Source organism: Grus americana, chromosome 1 (genome assembly GCF_028858705.1).
Source record: "Grus americana isolate bGruAme1 chromosome 1, bGruAme1.mat, whole genome shotgun sequence".
Taxonomy (NCBI): domain Eukaryota; kingdom Metazoa; phylum Chordata; class Aves; order Gruiformes; family Gruidae; genus Grus; species Grus americana.
The window spans coordinates 212,934,022-212,946,950 of NC_072852.1; the positions used below are offsets into that span (position 1 = coordinate 212,934,022).

Genomic DNA, 12,929 nt, shown 5'->3' on the forward strand with positions numbered 1-12,929 from the left:
AACTGATTATTCTCACACCAATACATTTGTTTGGCTCCTGAAGTTTAGGTACAAATTGATAGCTGGCAAATGTACCAGACACAGCTGGTACAATCCCAATAAACAGCTCAGATAAAACAATATGAAAGAAGCTAAAAAGGATAAAAAGTTTTTAACTATATTTGTTTGAAACTACTCTCCACCGGAATTACTTTACAAATGTACTTAACAGAAAAATGACTATATACTGCTTTCTGTTCCCAAATCCCAAGGTTGCATATGGAGTTTCAGGTGTTTTGACTAGTGAAACAATACAATAGAACTTTAGATTATCAAGATTTTCTCGGAAATGTCATCTGTTCTCAGACTCCTCACTGGTCTGCCTCATTCTAATTCTAGCCAGTGTGTTCAATCTTGTCCAAGTCTCAAAACTTGCCAATGCTAGCGACAGAAGTAACTGAAAATTAATTGGGTTTAGGCAATTTATATCCTTGCATATTCAGAGTTTTAAAATTGCTGTCTCTCCTGCCAGCAACATCTCAATGTTTGTAAAGCCCAATTTCATCCTAGAATACACATGGCATCTGTTTGTGTCAATGGAATCACTGCACCTTCAGGCTATCATTAGGCATTAATGATTCAGGTGCATTTAAAAGAGTAATTTGAACTTTGCAAACTTCTACCTTAAAATACTTCCAGTTGGGTAACTTAATCTGAGAGAACAGTGACAAAGGTTTTTCAGTGGCATCTCTTACAGTTTGAAAAAAGTAAACTGAAAACAGACAATTGCAGAACCCATTCTCCAGGAGTTTTTAACCTCATTAGTTTTAACATTTTTGGAAGCACGAGACAAAAGGCAGCAACCCAAATATAATGCCTTTGAAACAACTTATCCTTTTATTACATACCTAAGAGTTGCTGTATAAAATTTTTAACCAGTAACTGATTTTAGTCCATTGCTATCTGTAGCTGGTTCGATACTCTTCTCAAAGTCACCATATACACCAACTACAAAGATCATCATGTCAGAAAATTACCTAAGGGAGGGATGCTGTGCAGTGGTTAGAGCACAGGACTGGAAATAGTTCAGGTTCCATTCTTGGCTCTGCCACTGACTTGCCATATGACTTCAGACAAGTCAGTTAATTGCTCAGATTTCCCCATCTGCAAAATGTGGAAAGCACTTCTTATCTACCTCACCTACGTGAAGTTAGTGTCCATGTCTGTAAAGCTGAAGAGATTTTTTTTTTTGATGAAAGGTAACACAAAAAATGGTGATCCCAGAATTTTAGCCTAAAATTGTAGCAGACAATCCAAAAATCTTCACAGTTAATTAAATCTTAGAAGTATTTAGAAATGTGTCAATAGTAAGCAGATATATCGATGACTGTTACTGAAGACTCTTACCACGAGTAACACGACATTGAACAAACACAGAGTTGCAGGTTAATAAAGAAATGCTAGATTGTGATATGAGCTTCAAGGGGAAGATAATCCCCCCACTTCTACGACAAGCTGAAACAGAAGATATTTTCCAGAAAGCAAACAAGATGAGCCAAAACATTTTTCTCCATTTCTAAACTCTAAGCCTATTAAACATTGAAATCTGTATGCATAACTCGATACACTCCTCACTGCATCTTTGTCAAAAGATGCTCTGCTCAGCAAAACTAAAGGACAAGTAAACTACTTTTATTTATTTTTGAAGCTACATATATTAGTATTGTCCCATCACTCAAAACTGTGTGATACTTCCCTACAAACAAATGCAAGAAGATACACAAAACACAAAGTATACAGTAAAAATTAAATAGGAAATTAAAATACATACACTGCTTATTATGATGATGTTAGATAACTGGAAAGATGCTTAGGAAAAGCTATAGCTCATAAAAAGAAATAGTGAACTAAAGTTTCAGAACAAGATTATTTTGATGTCTACAAGACTTTCTGAAGCAGCAACTCCCAATTTTTCACACATCATAAAAGAAAGCATTTTTGCAAACACCTGATTTATAAAAAAATAATCTGGAAACAGCCACATAGTTCAGGAGTTTATCATTTTATTAACTGTGATTTATGCAGAAAAATGAAAAGAAACATCTTTATAAGAGATTTTTAATCCTCCACCAGTACAACCAATGGTGCAAGCAGGCAATGTGTCACCTGTATCAGAAGTATTCTGGAACACCGCAAAGTAGCAAAGAGAAAACTGGCTTTGAACAAATGACTAGATGCTTTATCGCTCAAACTAACCTTGAAGTAACACTCATGACTTTCTGGAATGCTCTTGCTTGCCTCCTTGGTTTAAGGACTTGTCTGTATCAATAAGATAATCTAACATCTCATTCAGTCCATCCTAGCAACTGGGCAGAATGACAATTTGGATGTTCTGAAGTCAGATGGAAGAGTTCCTTATAAATGTTGTCACTTACAGAGATCCAACCACAGCTTTTTGCTAATTTGCCTTTAATTAAATGAAATACAACAGAGAATTTGTAAAGAGGTGCCTTATTGTTTTCAGTAACTAACTTAGGATTTTCTTGCTTTCTATGCATTTGTCACAACTGCCTCCGTTCAGGTCTCATACAAGTTTTTCTCTATTATCACCTGCAAATGTGATTTAACATTAGACAAAATCTTAAATGTATATAAAAAAACCCCAAACCAACTGTATTCAAGTTCCATGTATGCAACGTGGGCTATCTGGCAGATATCTTCACAGAACTGACTTCTCACAGCGAAGTTTCCGTGGCTTGCTACGTGACTCTTGAAGACAGCAGTTATGAGGCTGACAGAACTGGTCAACAATTAAAGTAACTTTGCTACTAAAACATCTCCTATCAAAATTCTTTGTACATTATTTTAATTCATACCCAGATTTGACTTTTTCTGCTCTCTTGCACTTGTAGCTTGTCTTTGCAAGATTTCTGTTTTTAAGGAAGAAACAGCCCAGAGACTAGGGAAATCATTTACAGGAACATGGCCATAGCAATTAGAACCTTAATTCAATTCAGAGTTCTTACCTCCCCAGGTACTTCCTACTTGTGGGGCAGCAGATATAGGATGTACAGACGGATGAAAAGTTGGCTGCAAATCAAGCAGATCATTTGGCAGCTTTGAAGTGCTACAAAGACAAATTAACACAACTGTTTGAACTACATCACAGTTTTCAATACAAGGTGAATGCTAGTGACTGTCAACAGTAAAGAAAGCTTTGTTACAAATTGGTTGTTACAAAATGGATAGAACTAAGGCAAAAATCAGAAAGTCGAAAAGTGTTAATTTAGCAAGCTGAGTTCTATGTTATGCTAAGTGACTTTTGTCACAGCTAAGACAGCAGTCTTGCCATCTTCCTCACAGTCCACCAACTGGGCTACAGCATATTACGTTCAGCAATCTTCAGCTACGTTTTAAAAAAAGCCATACAAAAGCCCTACAGTATGACAAAAGCAGACTGACAGGATGAACTCTAAGGGGTTGCACCACCAAAATGTGACATCTTAATTCCGCAACTCGTATCTTTCCACTACCAACCACTGCTGAGGAACTGGCTTACCTCTATGAGCTACTGAAGAACTCTGGGGAAAGCAAAATGTAAGAAGCTTTGAAACACTTTGTCACACATTAGTCGTGTGAATGAAAACTCATTTAAATGCACATTTTAGAGTATTCAAAACCAAATTGAAACCTAAGAACATCACATGGAAATGAAGAATAAAGTCGTAAAGTCTTCGTGAGGCACTGGAACAGGTTGCCCACAGAGGTTGTGGAGGCCCCATCCCTGGAAGTGTTCAAGGCCAGGTTGGATGGGGCTTTGGGCAAGCTGGGCTAGTGGAGGGTGTCCCTGCCCATGGCAGGGGGGTTGGAACTAGATGGTCTTTGAGGTCCCTTCCAACCGAAACCATTCTATGATTCTATGAAATACAACTGCTGCAATAATTTCAAGAGTTAAACAGGAACAGTTAAATTCATCCTCTTGCAGAATTAATTTCACACTTTAAATTAGTCCTGAAAAAAACTGGAGTATTGGTGCTCACCCAGAACTGTCTAGCACACAAAATGAACCAAAATTTGCATGTATGGTCACTACTACAGACAGAAGCTAAGCCACTGCGGCACCCAAGCATCTTTCAATCTGAGACAAGTACAAGAGTTTAAAGGCTAATAGCGACATCCTAGATCTCTGTATATTCTCTTGCTGACCCAATCACTTGCATCATTCAATTTTTACTATTTCATTTCAACAGTGATTGAAATCATGTTTTGCCACTACTGGTCCTATTAAAAAGCAGCATGGTCTAGCACAGCCCTGTAATGTGAGCAGCAGAACCAAGATAATTTTCAAGGTAAAGCTTGTTCAAGTTAATGACAGGGATTAATCAGACATTGCATCTAGTGGCCAGCAACTGAACTTATGACCCAACATATGCCTTCATGGAAGCTCCTGAGTTCGTTGCTCATAGCAGTCATACTGCCAGCAACTGAATTTAAACATGAAGACAAACTACCATTTGGGCTTTTTTTTAGAAAAAAAATGTTCTTGTCTTCACTATGTAGCATTTCTGGCAGCTTGAAAAAGCTTTATCAGATGTTTCTATGTTTCAGACCTCTTGAGAAGCAAGATCAGATATTCAAACTTACTAGTTCAAAGCAGACGCCCATTTCAAATATTTTGGCCTCTAAAAAGCAATTTGAAAGAAAATCCTTTTTCAAAGAAGTCTTGCAGTTACTTACACTGACAGATTCTCTAGCTCCTTAGAGGTGATTCAGCTATTTTCCACGTATTCAGTGTCAAACACTTTCCTACAATAGCCTTCTAATAGGGAAAGAAGGCTGTCAAAGTGCTGACTACTTTCAAACAACAGCAAAAAGCTGAAGGAGACAAGTAGCTCTGACAGAACAACTAAGCAATCCCTTTAGGTTCAGGATCACACCCAAAGCAAAAATAAGCCTTCAGAGAGCTATTTCCTTCTATACTGATAAAAGCACTGTATCTACTGCTTGATTTGACAGGTATTTCACAGAACGAAGACCACACACTTATACCAACAGTTCTTGCTAGTCAAAGATCAGGATTAGCATGCAGTGAGTACTCTTGCACTATCTTTGCAAGTCCTTGCAGACAGAGATGTTCCAGATACAACTCAAGACTGCAAAACTTGCCTCACTTCTTTCAAACCCTGTTTCAGGCTTTCTTTTTTCTCAGAATCTACCAAGAACATTTCATACCACTCTACTTTTAAAGATCTAGAAATACAACATTAAATTCAGTATTATCTTTATGACCTCCCAAGCTGAATTTTTATTTTACTTTTCCCAAATCAACTTGTGAGGTTCTCTGGGGACAAAGCACGTGTATTTTACAGTTCCAACCACCTGGCTCACCAACTAAGAACAGCTACAAGTGCTGTCAGCAGTTGGTTCTTATCAGAAACCATTCTGCAAGTGGATGATGAAAACACACTTTTTACATTCTTTACGGCAATAGGTTATTTTCCCATCAACTTTACCCATAATATCGTTTCTTATCACATCACTAATGTGCTCTACTCCCAACCAACCTTTTGCAATGTGTACTCCGCAGCAGAAATTTAGAGGAAACTCTAGTTGCATCGCATCTCACAGTGAAGCAACACCATTAAGCATACCTGTTTGAAGAGCTAGGAGTAGAAAAAATATCAATGGCTGGTGTAGTCATTATGCTTCCTGCTGCAGTCGACACGGGAGAAGCTGCAGTTGTTAAAGAGGTATGAGGTTTCTTTGCAAGTTCTTTTAGACGTTGCTCCTGTTGGGAAAGTGAGCTGGCATAAGAAATCCAGAAACAACATTTGTGTATATGACTTTGGAAGTAAAGCAAAGCAGAACTTAAAAAATTTGTTTTATTTATTCCACACACTAGTGTCAGCTACTTATAATTACAAGAGTCTGTGGTACCACAAATCCTTCAGAAACTATTCTAACAAATTCTTCACAAGTTGCACGGTATACATACATAAGATTCTGCTTCCAGTGCTCTGCCAACAGTACACGTGCAGTATTAATAATTGTTTTTTCCCTTTGCTCCTTTAAGAACCTTAATAAGCTATCAATAAAAACATAGGAAGAGTGATTTCAAGTAAAAATTCTGTATGCCTACCTTTAAAGCTTTTAGGCGAGCCTGCTCTTCCTCTAACGCAGCTTGTTTTTCCCTTTCATCAACTTTCGTGAGGGACAGGCCGGTGCTTGCAAGGGAAGAGACTGCATTGGAAAGGGTGGTAGCTCTAAAGTAATTGGACAGAAGAAAAGCTGGCTGTTAACAGGTGACGTGATAGGAACATCTAAAGAACACTTTCCTTGTATCCACCCAGTCTCCTTCTGAACTCTTTATAACATTGGTGATATCTTCCACTGTACAAGACAAAGTGGTAAGTTTAAATAAGAGATACTGTATGAACTGCAAAATGAAAACGCCTAGAAAATATGCCATCTACTCTCATACACTGGGTTTTAGATTTTCTCCCTTAAATGTTTCCCCTCCAAACTGGATCACAGAATTCATGTTTGAAGCCTTTGCTCTTTTCCTGTTTGCCTAAGATGGCATTATTTGTAGACACACGAGAATGTCTGGTAATCTGGGCTCCAATTCAAATTGTTGCTAGTTTAACAAGCTTAGTTAAGAAACTATCAATGCAACTAGTATATCCCAGAGAAAAAATTTGTAATTTATTATCATATTTAAGAGTGTACAAAAAGATTTAAAAGAAACAGTTAAGTTTTAAAACAAACTAAAGTGATCTTACAAACGAAAGCAAATATTCAGAAAATAAGACCTAATATTGTCACTACCATAAAAAAAGAACACAAAATATTACTGCCTTATTTTTTAAACATGCAATAAAGAAATGCTATTTAATTTCGCAAGTCTTCCCCCCAATATTAAGCTTTTTAAAATTTAGTTAGTTGCCTAGAAGACTCCTCTAGATTGCATTTAGCGTTTTAGCAAGCACTTAAAATCAGGGACTGCCTTTCACTTTATACAGTATGGCTTTAATCCCTGATTACTTTAAAAATCTATTCTTAATTTAAGGACTTCTGGAAGCATTTTCTTGCCTTTGACAAAAAACAGATTAGAGATATAAGAATCTAAGGACATTAATAAATAAATGTCGCATACCTTACAGAAGTCTGATTATTAACATTAAATGAACATTTACAGGCACTAAGTGAAAAAAACCTAGTTTCCTTTCAGAAGTTCAAGATGAAATGCTAAAAGTATATAACTATTACACGAGGGATTCTACAACAAGTGCTTGCAGCTCCTTAGATTCCAGTTCTGTTAACCTGGAAGAAGCTATCTTAAGTACTTAGCAAAAGATATGGTAACTTGCTATTCTATCATTGCTATTATAATACAGTCTTTATCTTCAACATAGCCTACGCTAACCTGAGTTTATAATGAAATAAAAAAAATAATGGATTTAACATTTGATTCAACAAATTTAAAAGTTTAAAAGGACAAGGGCATAAGCACCTGCTTGCAGCTGTGGAATCTTTGATTTTCTTCCCTTCTAGAGAAGCTAAATGTTGCTCCAAAGCATCAAGAAGGCTACTCGGTGCCTGCAAAAAGAGAATGCAACTGTAGGGCAACTGGTAAAACAGCTCAGAATACTTATATCGCATCTTGGCGTCCTGTACGTATTTAATGACTTAAAATACCAGGTGATGTACTTTCCTCGCTACATTACTCTGTCATAATGACTCACCAGTAAGTACTGAAATATGTCAAGAGATGTTAAAATTAACAGCTAAGAAACAGCAAGCAGGCAGTCGGAAGGAGTCAGTATTTCAAGAGACACTAAGGAGGAAATTGTACCTAAAGTCATTTCTATGTGTATGCTCTGCAAGCCCTCACAATGATTTAAATGGGCATATAGCCAAAAGCAAGTTTGCTAAAAACCACAGCTTCATAATATCATGTAAAAGTTTCGTTATGTGAACTCACAGATACAAATTGTATCTTCAAGCATGACAGAAATCAGGTTGTCTTAAAACTCAATTAGAGTACGACAGAAACATCTGTAATGTTTTACAATAGGATCACTGCGTATAAAAGCCAGGCTCTGACAGAGGTTGGATTTAATCACAAACTTGGAAATAACTTGGTGACAACATACGCAAGAAAGCATAAGTGAATGCCATAATGCCAAGGTTTTCTGATTATGCAACCCCAAAGCAGACATGTACTGGCAAACATATAATAGGTTTATCTACCTGTGAGAGATCTGGTATGTCTCCTCTGTCAATTCCAACTTGCTGTAATAAAACAAATGAGCTTTAGAACTTGTTTGCATTTGTTCAAGGCAGAGATGCTCAAAAAGCAAACAACATTAAGATAAAGTCATGTAAAAAGCGCAAACCTGTCCATGTACATTTTAAATCTCCACAATCCAAACTTTATGACGGTTGGAAATAATAAATTCTACTGTTAAATCTATATACATTTGAAGTAGGCATGCAGACATACTTTAACAGATACAACCTTAGAATCCACTGTTTCAGAATTTTAAGGCTAGAGAAGTCTGCATATTCCACAATTTATGTGGTAAATTCTCAGACCCACTTTTATAGACCATATTTTTGCTAAAACAAAGCACCTTCAAAGTTTTGTAAAGAAATTGTTTTCTAAAATGCATATGAAACTCAAGGTGTTCTGCAGCAGGATATATGTTGTTAGAATAGAAAGATTAATACTCTCTCCTTCAGTTGATAGTGTTATCAGCTGAACATAGCTGCAGGTAGTACCTCTGATAGATTATTCTGCCAGGACAGACAGCGAGCCAAGCTTCAGGGCTTAATTTTTTGTTAAGAAAGTTATGAATAACGAAGGAAAGCAAAACAAGAACAGGAGCATATCTCAATTGAGGAATTCCATAATACTAGGACATCAATTCAGCAATGCTTCAGAAACAAAAATGCAACAGACTAAATACAATGAAAAACCGCCAAACAACCCACAAACAATACATTTTGCAGAATAACTGCTTTTTCCTCTATAAACACACCTATAGCCAAGACATCTTTAAAAAAATAATCACGTGTTCATCTACTTGTCTCAATTTCTTATTTGTGACGCTGTTATTTCATTTAAAACTTGTATCAGAATTGTGGGTTTCAAACTAGAATACAGCTAGAACCATAGAAAGCAGATCACCATGAAGTTACTTTGTTTAAAGCAAGCTCACAATTATTATGTAACCAAAGAAATTTTAAATGCATATTTATACACCCTCCTTAAGTAAAAGAAAAACCAGTAAGTATTTTGTAGTCAGGTTTTTCAATACAGTCCTCCAATGAACGAATCGCCAGGGTAGAGACTGACAAGGTGACCCTTGATATAACTGCAATAGGCTGGCAGGAAGAAGTATCTGCTTTATGAGAAAACAAGCTCTTTATAAGCTGTTTCAAATAAAGGGCTACATTTGGCTGACTAAAGTTTACCTCTGCAACTTTAAGGAACTCAGAGATCCGTGTCATTCTAGTGAGGAACTTCTTATATATATCAAGGCCTTCTTTGCATTGGTTCTTTTTCATATCAAAGTATTTTTCTATAAACAGTAAGAATATTTGCATTAAATAAGAAATCAAGCATCTGGCAAAGGATATGCAAAGTAAAAGCATATAAATCAAGACAAACAGAAAATGCCTGCAGATCTATTTTATTATGTTAACTGCAGAAGTGACTATGCCTAACTTGCACCAAAAGACAAAAGCTCCGTTGAATGTGAGCTAATGATCACATGCATGCAATTACACCTTACCTTGCAGGTACTAGATCTCACAAAAGCATAACCACCCTGAAGAGGACAATCAAGTTTAAGAATAGGTCACCTAAAGAAATGTAAATTCATCCTCTTGGGGGCGGGGGGATGGGGGGGGGGAGTAATTTTACAATCTGGCAGTCAAACATCTACTCCATCCCAGTGGCCACATGTAAGGTAAGATTTTGATATTGTCTGCCGGACTGATGCCTTTTGTTATGGTGTGGTCCACAATGAGGTGCAACTGACTGCAAAACACCAGTGACGACAGCTAGAGGGTCTGACACTCAAACAGCCTTTCAAGGCCTGTTTCTATATTAAGCTTCACACAAAACATGAGTGAAGGAAACTGCACGCTAGTTGCTCTTACTGAGGGAAAAGAAGTAGACAGGTGCTTCAGACTGGAAGCATGACTGTCCTTTACTAATTCTGGATTTTGCTTTCCATTTTGCAAGCATTAGGTAATAATAGCACTTGGGTAGCTTCATCCAATCGCAGAATACAACCAAACTAAGCAAATGAGATTACTTTCAACTTAATTATTTTCCAAATTTAGGCTCCTCTGCATCTCCAGTGTGTGGAAGTGAAAGGGCCTGAAGTCCGAATTTGTAATTCCCCTTAAAGTACCAGATATGCTCTAGAAACATAAGCCAACCAATCATTAAAACCAACCAACATTAAAGTTTTGATAGCCAAGCAATCACAGATGCTGTGACTGCAAATTTGTAACTGACCACAACTTACTCCACGTAAAAAGAAACAAAATCTGATCTTGTTTCTTAAAGAAAAAAGCATCTTTATCATGCTTCGGGTTTGCCATGTAGTTCAATGAGGGGATTAAAAAAACCCAACACAAAAATTTTTTCTTTCAGTGTTTGTTGAGGTTTAAGTGAAGAAAATCTTGAATTGGTTTTGCTTTCAGAAATTTACCCACCCCTATATACAATGCAATGGAAAATGTAATTGGACAGAAAAACCTTGCAAATTATTCTGACTTGGAAATAACAGTCATATTTTGATGTTTTACAGTAAGCCAATTTCAACTTCTCAAAAAAAAAAAAAAAAAGCAGCTATTTGCAATTGTTTACTGAGCTCCCTCCCCAAAGATTAACATTGCAGAAAACAGTTATATTTACCCAAGAGGTTAATAATCCCTTCATTATATGCCGCAAACAGTCTAATGGCATCTTTGAAGAGGAGCATGAAGGCAGCATTAATTACACCATTTGTAAGTTCATTGCTATTGACCTAGGAAGACCAGAAAAAAGTTAATTTAACTGAATTGATAACTTATTGGGAAACTGCTAGTTGAACTCCAGCACTCTGTCCCAAGGCATGCTTTCCAATCATCTCACTGGCTATTAATGGAAAGTAGCAGCACAGCAAGTCAACCCAGGATCGCTCAGCACAGAATTAAATCAAATCATCTCAGCATACATTTCTGTTAAGTTAGTTACAGTAGTTAACATTAAAAGAAAGAGGACAAAAATAATAAACTTTTAAACAAACAAACAATTCCTACACAACATACACAACAAAACATTAATTTAGCGCAATACATTCTCTCCAGTGAGCATCATATTTTTTTCTGATTTCTCGGGGGTATATCAATGAACAAAATGATTTGTGCTCTTTAAGCTGTGCAGATAACATGGAACCAAGTTCAAGACTTAATCTTAACCTATTTTACAAGCTTGTGCAGGTTCGTACAACAAAGTCGATAGTATGTTAGACATGTACATGCTGCTAAACTTACATTGAAGTCAAGAAGTGCATCCATTTGATTTTGTATAATTGGTACAGTTTTTAAAAGTTTTTCTGTGCTCATTGTTCTCATCACTCCATCAGCCCTGTTGTGCAAAACAAAAGAAAATTCTTCACCTGAATTTTGAAGGCAATTGTTAGTAAGAAACAACGTAGAAAATAAAATAGGTCAGAGAAAAAACATTTAAATCATTGCCATCCAAAGCAGGCATTTTGATGTTTAGGAATGCTGTCTAGCCAATATAACTGTAATAACTGCAGTGTACAAAAGCAACAACTTTTATTTGGCCAAAATGTGAATCCAAGATGATTTTTTATTCAGAGGAAATGAAACTGATAGTGCTCAGAAATATAGCAGAGCTATGATGCATCGGGTAACAAAAAAAAAATGCTCTGAAGGTTATTTCTGAAGGAAATTTTTACGTACGCTTTTTCCAATCAGCTGATTATTATTTCATGTCAGTTTGGATGATTTTCTTTTCAAGTAAAAGCAGTAAGAAAGAATAAACAAATGTGACATTTTTTCAAGCTTTTTCAGAAAGATTATACACTACACGACATTTCCTTTTAATCGTTGACTCCCAATATTTGGTTGTTTTTTTGTTGTCCAGATTAAATAGACTAAGATGAAAAATATCCAAGAAAAGCAACAACAAAGGAAGAGACTAAATCACCTCAGTGATGAGAAATAACTTTCTGTAATGTAAGACAAGTCAGACAGCCTTGCAGTTGCATCAGCATGCACACAGAAAACCAAATGTTTCCTGCAAGTGCAAATCTCAGCGTGTCTGCACAGAAAAGGTTGTGGCTGTTCTCCAGGCTGGAAAGTGATGGGGAGCACACTTGCTTCCAGCTTTCTACTTGTGCCATATACTCCCTCCTAACAACAGACAGCAACTACAATAAACCTAACATCGCAGGGCACAGGAGTGGAGCCCCTGAGAAAAAAGAAAAAAAAAAAAAAAAAGATGTGGAAAAGGTAGATTGCTGCCACCAGAAGAGGTATCACTGCTGGCTCACAGAAGGACCTCCAGGCACATGCTGTGGGCTAAATAATTCACCTCATTAGGTCTAAAACATCTGATTATAAAGCAACTGTGTAACTCTGTAGTGTATCTGCAGCCACCTGACCACACACATATCCTATATGCGGAAAAGGCTAAGTGGTTTATGTTGTTGGGACTCCAATCATCTCTAAAGGCAGAAACAGTGAAAGACGACCATGATTTCCCTTTTACATTTCCATTACATTTCAAAACAAAATTAACTGTACAGTATTAGCAAGGAGGTATAAGGGATTTGGACAGTCTTCTCAGGCCAATTTCAAATGGCTTTGTAACACTAATGCAAGATATCATTAGGCAGCCCACTACTGCAGTTAACTCA

At 36.7% G+C, this 12,929-nt stretch overlaps 1 protein-coding gene across 5 annotated transcripts in view; it reads right to left on the reverse strand.

The window, feature by feature from the left end:
* PICALM (phosphatidylinositol binding clathrin assembly protein) overlaps positions 1-12,929 on the reverse strand; it is a 71,483-nt gene that overhangs the window by 22,880 nt on the left and 35,674 nt on the right. For all 5 annotated transcript variants that reach the window (XM_054818924.1, XM_054818914.1, XM_054818903.1 and 2 more), the window contains exons 5-12: positions 11,536-11,629; positions 10,916-11,027; positions 9,460-9,566; positions 8,233-8,274; positions 7,493-7,578; positions 6,119-6,242; positions 5,631-5,767; positions 3,006-3,106 (exon numbers count right to left, since the gene is read on the reverse strand). In XM_054818924.1, coding sequence (XP_054674899.1) covers positions 3,006-3,106; positions 5,631-5,767; positions 6,119-6,242; positions 7,493-7,578; positions 8,233-8,274; positions 9,460-9,566; positions 10,916-11,027; positions 11,536-11,629 — 803 coding nt within the window. The remainder of the gene's footprint in view (positions 1-3,005; positions 3,107-5,630; positions 5,768-6,118; positions 6,243-7,492; positions 7,579-8,232; positions 8,275-9,459; positions 9,567-10,915; positions 11,028-11,535; positions 11,630-12,929) is intronic.